We start from the raw sequence: 9,960 nt of genomic DNA on the forward strand, positions 1-9,960 counted from the left end.
AATGTATACTCCTGGATTTGTTTTGATAATATTAATCATTTTGTTAAGAATTTCTACTTCTGTATAGGATATTGGTTTGTTACATTATTTTTTGCAAGAATTATTGTGGAATTGGTATTATTGATAAGTAATATTATTTCTTCCTTATTACATAATAGAATTCACCAGAGGGTCTGGATTTTTCTAAATGCAATGGTTCCAAATTGCAAAATGAATTTTACTAATTGATATACAACTATTCAGGTTTTCTATTTCTCTTTATATTTTGAAAAATTGGACATTCTGAAGAATTTGTACATTCAAATTCTTAAGTGTAGTGGCATGAAGCTGTTAGTAATAGTCCATATGTTTTTAATTTCCAGAGGACCTGTGACAATATACTCTTAATTTCTGACACAGATAATTTGGGGTTCTCCTTTTTTTTAATTTCTTTTTCCTTTATCAGTCTTGCTAGAGCTATATCAATGTCATCGCTCTTTTTTGGATACCAGCTTCTTGTTTCATTAACTTTTTTCTCTGTTGATTTTTTTATTCCATTGATTTCTGTTCCTCATTTAACCATTTCCTTCCTTCTGCTTATTTTGGTATTAATTTGTTCTTTCTTTAGTTTCTTAAGGTGGAAGATTAGGTATGTGGTTTGAAACCCTCGTCTTTATCTACTCTGTACATTTAAAGCTATAACTTTCAAGCACCACTTTAGCTGCACCACACTCATGTTTTTTCACTTAGTTCAAAATATTTCCTCTTTTATTAGTTATTGTTTGATCTAGCTGAATATTTAGAAGCAACTTGCTTAATTTCAAATATTTGGAGATTTTCAGATATCTTACTGTTACTGATGCAGAAATTATGTATGATCACAGAGCATACTACACATAATTTGGTTGTTTTGATTCGGGAAGACTTATTTTATTGCCCAGAATATGGTCTATCCTGGTTAATGTAAACTTGAGAAGAATGTATATTCTGCTATTATTGAATGGAGTGTTCTATAAATGTAACTCAGTAGAGGTGGTTCCAGTGTTGAAAAAATCTGCATCTTTACTGCTCTTCTGTCTACTTGTTCAATTACTGATAGAGAAATAGGAAAATGGGTTTTCTCATTCTATCAGTTTTTGTTTCATGTGTTTTAAAGTCCTTGATGTGTGCATGCACATTTAGCACTATTCTATCTTATTGGTGAACTGTTCCCTTTATTATGAAATAACCCTCTTTATCCCTGATGATACTCCTTGTTCCAAAATCTTTGACTGATACTACTCTAGTCCCGCTAGTTGTTGTTAGTGTTTACATAGCATTATATGTTTTTCTATCCTTTTATTTTGTAATGCTGAATTGGAAGGAAAAATTTTTAATAATCAAACAGTATATACCATCAAAAATTGACTACTAAACCCTGAAAGTCAAATGTAAAATCAAATAACTGAGAAAAGAACTAATGATGAGCAGTATACCCTTTTAAACACAGAACTAAGATTAAAGAATAGTAAGAATTATAATTACAAAGTAGTATATCATTTAAAAAACATTGGCAAAATAGAACAAAGCAAATATAAGTGAACAGTTAGGTACACCCTTTTACTTTTATTTAACCTGTCTTTTGTCTATTGTGTTTACTGCCACATCTCAGTGCCCAGAAACATGCCTGGAACTTTTGTTAAATAAATAATAAATGAAAAAGCTGCCACTGTGCTAGAGAGTATCCGATAAAGCTTGGATATTCACTTGGTAGGAATGTTATGAAGACTTTTACGCATCAAGAAGTTTAAATGAGACAACATTTTAGGTCTTTTCCTAACGGAAGTGTAATGACCCCACATTTCTTTGTGAAGATTTTTATGGTTTTCTGGCTATTTCCCATAGGCTTCTAACCAGTGTCCTTAATAAGATATGGGACAGCACAAACTGGCAAAAGACCTTTCCAGTCAACTTGTGCTCTATACTTGATCTCCTAGAAGTAAATACTCTCCACCTTACTCTATTCTCTAATTCTGATAAAGCCTGCACAGTGAATATCATACATTTAAGAATTATCATTCTTTCTATGGAGAACTGGTAAACTAGGGTACAAAATGGAATCATAAATTGATGGAAAGCAGACAGAATGCCTGGTTTTGTTTTTGTTGGTTGTGCTATGTTGGACAATATACTTGACATCTGTTTCCAATGAAGATTAAATAATAAATATAAACAATATGTAATCATATGGGGTGGTGTCATGACACAAGGCTAAACCAGTCAGGATCACTCCAGGTGAACTGAGCTGGCACACAGAGAGAGAGAAATACCTTTTCCTTTGGGTTCTGGGATGGCTCCTCTGACCCAGCTCCCACAAAGGAGGCAAGGTAGGCAAGAAAAAGAAAGAGCACAACTGGAACCTGGTTTTATTGGGGATAAGCCATTCAAATGAGGCAAGGGGTAGGATTACAAAGGAACAGGTGAGTGCAACTCAACCCACCAGGTGACACCTACTCCTGGAGCCATGCCTCATTATCTCAGTGGAGATAAAGCCCAAGTTATTGCAGGACTTAAGGACTTAAGGGCATGTATTTCCAGAGCAGCTCCCAACAAGATAGTACTTGACACTATTATAATAAACATTCTATAAGCATTTTTGTATTTTAAATAAGTTAATATTTTTAAATCAATTATAACTAATAAAATTCAAATTAGCAAATACAACTTATTTACAAAAACTACTTGATGGATGGATTCTCCCTGTGACCTACCTGCACGGCCAGTGAACAGTTGAACAGCTCTGAAACATGAGCCATGAGCAGATTGAAAATATAGTGAGAATAAAAAAATAGAAATAAAGAAAAAAAAGGCAAAGACATGAAAAATAGATGTAGTGGGCCAGTTGGTGAGAGAGTCCTAAAGGAATCTTAAGCAACAAGAGCAGGGGCTCCGTGTGTTAATTTTATAGGTCTTAAACATCAAAGGGATTCACTGTGAAAAGGCTTCTTGAGGTGAATAGGAAGATGTTGTGAGCAAAACAGTTTAATTGGAGTTTATCAGTTTGCACTCATCTACTTCTGGGCTGCCAGGATTAGAATTCAAGGCTTTTGAACTAGTAAATTCCATGACAAACACTGAATTCTATCAACAGGAGTTATTTACAACTGGGCGTTTGCCTCCTTGCCAAAGGATTCCCAAGAGAGGAATCTCACTGTCCAAGGTTACATAGTTAAAAGTCCCAGCTCCCAAAAATGGATAATAATGATTAGTCTTTTAAAAAAATGTGTGTGTGTTGTATAGCCAGGGAAATATTTTTAATTTGGTCTTTGTGATAATTCTTCTAGGTAGATTATGAGCAAAGAGTCTCCAGAGGTTAAGTAATTTGCTTCAATATACATAGCTAGTAATAGGTTGAACCGGTTTATTATTCTTAATGTATGCTGCATACACTTTAATATAAAAAGAACAAAAAAGTCTCTAAAGACTTTAAATAAGTCTCTAAAATCTCCAAAGAAACAGGATAAGATTTCCAGAAATGGGTTATGTCACTGCTTAACTTTTTCTCTAGTCCCCTTAGAAGTGTCTTGACACTCTCATTTCTTTTGAATTAAGTTTTTCTTCCATGATCAAATTAACATCCACAATCTTTGTTTAGATTCTGAGCCTTGAACAAATACAATTAGATGATATGTAGCAGAAATTAATGGCTGTCTAAGCAAGATTTTTCTTCCCTTTTTCACTGTTGGTGGACACAGAATATTCAAGTCACATAGGCTTCTTTTGGGAAAGCAGATACCTTGATGTCGAAGTCTTCAAGAGATAGGATGCCAGTGACTCTTACCTGCTCATCCCTGAGTTCTGAACAATAAAGCTGCTTCACGGGAAACTATTTCATGCTGTATCTTTTTATTTCCAAAGCTTAAAAAAAAAATGAACTTGTAAGAAAACAATCAGCAAGGTGCACTCCTGGCACATGCCTATAATCCCAGTGATTCTGAAGGCTGAGGAAGAAGGATTGCAAGTTCAGGACCAGCCTGAGCAACTTTGTAAGGCACTAAGAAATTTAGTGAGACCCTGTCTCAAAAATGAAATATTTACAAAAAGGGGTGGGGACTTGGCTCAGTGATTAAGCACCCTTGCTTTCAATCCCTAAAAACAACGGGCATCCTTGTTTGCACCCCTTTAATTGAATGCGTGTTCCTCTCCTGAGTCCCAAAAATCTTAATTTGTTTACATGTTTTATGATTCCTGTTACTGGTTTCTGCATCTACTTTTCTGAAAATCAATACAGTGATGTAGACCCTAGATGAAGTCTGCCACTGTCATACTATTAATCATACTTTTCAGTAAGGTTATGAGTGTTCCCATCTATGAATATATTATGTAAACCATGCATTGCTTTAAAAAGACACACTTTTAATAAAAATTAATTGCAGTTAACAAAAGATAGAGTTAAAATGGGCAATTACATAGATATTCATAAAGTCTACATATATAAGCTACAATCTCAAAAGAATATATAAAACTCAGTAATATTTATCAATATAGAACTATAAATTTGATTCAGTTATGTGCTGAAAAACTAATAAAGCCATTTCTATTTGGAAGACATAGGTCACCTTTGAATCAAATTATACCCATGATAATATTTTTAAGACATCCATTGCCCACTAATTAATTATAAAGCATGAATTTTTTAAAAAAAATTAAAAATAGCAAAAATTCTTTAAACTATCTTTACCCTTTCAAAAACCTTAACATAGTTCTCTCCGATGGAAAACAATGGGACACAAAGGAAAAAAGTCCTAAAACCTCTCCAGTCCAATTTTCAGCTCTGAAGAGCCTAGACTGGTAGGGGAACAAATACTCAAAAAGCATCATTGGTCAAAAATAACTTCCCTAATACATTTTAAGTTTCCTTTTCAAAATACAAACATCACTACCTCTTTCCCCATTGAATTGAAGACTATTAGAGACCACACTATAAATAACAGTAATATATTTAATCATATTTAAAGCACATTTTTAAAAGAGAGAGGGCAGATTAAGGAGAAGAAAGAACTTGGGAACTAAAGCATTGGAGTGATCTATCTGGATGCTCTAAGAGGCAGCTTTACAGGAACGTGAGAGAATACCAAAAACAAATCCATCTTACAAATTATAAGAATGAATCCATGCATTCCCCCTCTCCCCTTCAACTTATCTTGGAGCTGCCACTGGCTAAGTAATCTGATGTTCTACCTAAGTTACAAATAGAAGATATGACACCATGAGTTGAAACATGTCTCACTATAATGTATACATATATAAATTGTGCAATATAAATGGATCTAATATGTTTCTTTGTTTAGAGTGTTAATGGTAGGCTATGACAGTTGGATAACTATCAGTACAGTTTTTCAACACTCTGAGAAAAAGAAGCAAGTTAAGAATTTGTGGTGTACAGTCTACTCCTCCAGCCTTCTCTGTTCCTGTCCTCAACTGTGAAATTTTAAGGTTCCAAGTAATAGACTATATTTAAAGATTTTATAACATTTTTCAGCATTATACTCTGCTTAGGAACACAAATCTAAAACATAAGTCAGAAATCGCATGTTAAATTATTAGCAAAAACTATTTATTAAGTAGTAGTACTAAAATCAGGAAGAATATTGGAGTTGGAGGTTAAATTTCTTTTCAAGGCTATCTGTTCCACACACTTTGCATTTTGCATTTTTTCAAATAATTAGCTCTTGATGACAAGTTACTGGTAGTAAGGATTTAGAAAGTTACGTGTCTTGCAGTTGCTAATAGGACTGTAATGAAGCAGTCTTGTAGTTCTTCATATTGAGTGCCCTAAAATTGAATAAAGGCACATTTAATTTTAGACATGCAGATAATATATCCACATTTTCTATAAAATTTTTACATTAAAAATTTACACTGATATATTTGATGACATATGAATGATCCAGAAACAAAATTTGTCTCACAAACTTAGAAAACTTATCTTTTATTAAAGTCAGATAAATTTAGAAAACATAATTTAACAGGAGAAACAATTATGTAACAAATTTTAACTCTTATTGTCCAAAGGTTTATTCATTTTAAAATTCGGGGAAAAGAAGCTAAAACTAGATGTGGGATATTTGCAATAATGTAAAATCAGATTTCAATAAAGTCAAAGCAATTAAACAGACAAATATAAGTATTATAAGTACATAAGTATTATATATGCATTTTTAATCAACCAGAATATTTCCTGTTTGCAGAGAAGGTTATTTCAAAGCTAGGGGCAGAACTCTTAAGCCTCATTAGGATTCCTCACAATTAACAGGGCATGGTGGCACATGCTAGTAATCCCAGCCACTCAAAAAGCTGAGGCAGGAGGATCACATATTCAAGCGTAGCCTCAGCAGTTTAGTAAGGCTCTAAGAAACTTAATGAGACCCTGTCTCAAAAAAGAAAAAGAAAAAACGATTCCTCACAAATGCTGAGAAATTCCCTTTAAGAAATGGCCAATGATAGTGTATACTGTTAAAGTACAAATATCAAGTAGTTTTAAATAACTAGAGATAAAGTGCTTTTTACAAGGGAAGACAGGTATATTGAAGGTGCTTAGATTTCTAAAGTCAAATTTTAATTTTTAAAAGTGTATACATAAATATTTTGAAGTCTAAAATTTGAAAATATTTTTTGACTCTTAGGCTAAATATAAGATATTCCTACCTTTTGACATTCAAACTCATTATACTTTCAATTGGTCTGCTTTTTGGTCCACTTGGGGGATGAAAAACCTTATCATCTTTTTTGGAAACCTCCTTTCCTGGTTTAAGCACATAAGGGTCAGTAGAATGTGATGGGTAAGGTTCAAATGTTCCTGCTTTCATTCCACCAGGCTACAAATAAAAATGAGTCCATTTAATGTGATTTTATAAAATACTTTTTAAAAATTAGGTTGTGAATAAGTTAATAGATACTTTTGTAATCTATGAAGTTAGTTTTACATTTAAAGAAGTTATCTTTTTGTTTAATTCAAATACCAGTAAAAGGTCTCGCTACCACCAATTCTATAAGGCTAAGATATTATATTCCAAAATTTCTCCATAAAAACAAAAAAAAAAATTATAGTAAGGTACTATTCTCAGATGTTACCAAGCATTAATGTTAGTGAGTTTCATCAAGCTATTGCCTTGTTAGGGTGAGTCTATTACTGAGGAAATGAGACCCAGCATATATTTTGATAGAGAAGGGAATAGGAAGTCTGAAATTAACATGTGTGTGCTAACCAGCAGGCAGTGATGGGGTAGACAGCTCCCTCAAAAAATGAACAACACATAGAAATAGAAGGTGAGAGGAAAATGTGATCCACTTTATACTTTTCTTGTAGTCTAGAGTAAGACAAAGTGCATTTCTACCTATACAACAGACAAATATTTGCTTTCACTTTTTAAATGGATTTGACAGGATTTTTACCTATATATTTCATAATCATTAAGAAAATTCTAGTTATAATAATCCATTTAATTAAGCCAAAATACACATGCAAATTTAATTGATTTGAAAGACATGCTTATAGTTTTGTAAGTTTTCCAGACTGAGATGACATAGATTATTTTGAATAATAATAAGAAAACTTAAGGAAAGTAAAATAAATTAACTTGAAAATAAAATTTAAAAAATTTAAATGAATAAATTATAAATAGGAAAATATATATAGTAACTAAACCTACCAAATGGTTCTTTAAAGAATGAACTAAACATATGAAGCAATATTAGAAATAAAAATTTAAAAATAGGGTAAATCCATGCCTATGAGGAATATCAAAATATATAAAATAATATTTTGTAAACTTCTGTATTAATTTGAAACTTGATTTGAAATTTGAAATTTTGACTTAAATAATTTTTTAAGATCTTTTCATATAGTAATGTAAATTTTTCATATAGTAATATAGTAAATTTTTAAATTTGAAAACTTGATTTAAATAATTTTTTAAGAAAGTATAAATGATCAGAATTGACCAAGAAGAGATAGAAATCCTATAGAAAACAGATACAATGTAAGAACTGAGAAAGCTGACAAAGAGCAACCTCTGTACTTCCCCTGTGAATTCTGAGGAATGGAAATTGATGGTAATATTTAAACTGTTACAGAACATGACGTAAAGGAAGGAAATCTCCCCAAGTATTTTAAGATGCTAGCATCTACTTGTACCAAAATAAACAAGGCACTCGCACACACACAGTGCAGACTGAGAACTTACTTAGCATGGACCAGGCTCTGGGTTCGATACACAGCACCACATATAAACACACACACACATGTTGGCATTTCATAAAATAATGGCAAATTAAATATAGTACTATGTTTAAAGATTAATATATCACCAAATCAGATTCATTACAGAAATATATTTATAATATATATTATTCACCTTATAACTAGTAAAAAAGAGAAAAAAATGATGTAATATTATACCATTTGATAAAATTCAACATACATCTGATAAAATTGAATCTGATAAGGCTAGCAGAAAAAAAAATAAGGCACATTATTCTAATATCAATGGTAAAACAACAAATCCATTCTGAAAATGACACAAAACTTCACCAGAAAGGATTGATCAATTTATTCAATTTCTAAATAGCACAAGATAACATAATCAAAGTCAAAAGATCTAATAGAGTAGAAAAATTACTTTCACCACAAATGAAAAAAGGATATATCCTTACGGTATGAAAAGATCTTGAGTCAATATGGAAAGCACAAACACCCTTACAGAAAGTTCACAGGCAAATGAGCAGGCAACATCATGAACAACCCCAAAAATGGGAAGGATATATGTAAAAATACATTCTATTGTCATGTATAACTAAAAACCAATTTTTAAAAAAAGAAAATGAACAGGCAATTCACAGAAGGAAAAAGGACAAAGGAAAACTAAGGTTTATAATTTGTCAGAGCATTTTAAAATTTTTACTCTCACTGATTATAAATATCTATAGTAGGGAGGTAGTTCATTTTAATCACCATTTTAAAAACTAAAAAGATGACTTGGAAATTTTATGGTTTTGAAAAAACCCAGGGTTAAGGTCTTGAGAGCTACTTGGAAAACTCACTGTAAGTCCAAATATATTTGAAATGATTAGTAACTACTTTATTACAAGATCTTCATTACATACCTTAGCCATGTTTTTATATAATTTTGGAAAATTAGGCTTTCATGATTCTTGGCATCCATACAAAGAAAAGCTTATTATATTGATGAGTAATAAAACAATTTACAGCAAGAGGCTATTTATAATGCTTTTTTTTTTTGCATTCTGAAACTTTTAACTTACCTTTTTACCAGGAGAAGAGGGCTTAAAAGGACTTAAAAGTGATTCTTTCTTCTCTTCTTTTTTAATTGGAGGTAAAGGTTTTTCAGTAAAATAAGGATTAGTGTCAAAATAGTCCCTTGGGTAAAGATTTAACTTGAAAGGTGCCCCCTTCAGTAACCGATGATGCTCTTCATTTTCTTTCTGTAAATTAAAGAATTTGAAATTACATAGCATATACTATGCAAGTTGGAAATAACGTGAAGACAAATCTCCTCTTAAATTTTAACGTAAATATGTAGATTCTTTAGTGTATACTGCTGGGTGTACGCTGAGGTAGGAGGATCACAAGTTCTTGAACTCAGCCTCATCAACTTAACCAGGCCTTAAGCAACTTAATGAGACCTGTTCTCAAAATAAAGAAGTTAGAGGATCAGGGCTATAGCTCAGTGGTTAGGCACCCCTGTGTTCATTCCCAATACCAAAGAAAAATTTTAATAAAATAAATAAATAAAGCAGCAGGCACATTGTAGGCCCTCAATAAATGTCAGCTTTTACTTCTAAGACTAAAGAATATAATATTTGTATGTTACGATATCTTTAGCTACCTGGTATTCAAACAAATCAGAGGATTTATTTTTCCTCTTATGCTGCAATCTTTTCTATGGGACAATACCAAGTTATAAAAATGGCTAGCATTTA

The 9,960-nt window shown here is 31.9% G+C and overlaps 1 protein-coding gene across 1 annotated transcript; it reads right to left on the reverse strand.

The window, feature by feature from the left end:
* Nucleotides 1-5,553: 5,553 nt before the first annotated feature.
* Nucleotides 5,554-9,528, reverse strand: LOC124078509 (UPF0602 protein C4orf47-like). The gene is made up of 3 exons (XM_046423317.2): nucleotides 9,283-9,528; nucleotides 6,667-6,836; nucleotides 5,554-5,793 (listed from the first exon to the last, which is right to left on the reverse strand). Exons 1-3 carry the CDS (start codon nucleotides 9,493-9,495, stop codon nucleotides 5,745-5,747), a joined length of 432 nt encoding a protein of 143 aa, XP_046279273.1. The 5' UTR covers nucleotides 9,496-9,528; the 3' UTR covers nucleotides 5,554-5,744.
* Nucleotides 9,529-9,960: the final 432 nt, after the last annotated feature.

This window comes from Marmota monax, unplaced genomic scaffold (genome assembly GCF_021218885.2).
Source record: "Marmota monax isolate L192 unplaced genomic scaffold, Marmota_monax_Labrador192_F-V1.1 WCK01_AAM20220418_F8-fsc01277, whole genome shotgun sequence".
Classification (NCBI taxonomy): Eukaryota; Metazoa; Chordata; class Mammalia; order Rodentia; family Sciuridae; genus Marmota; species Marmota monax.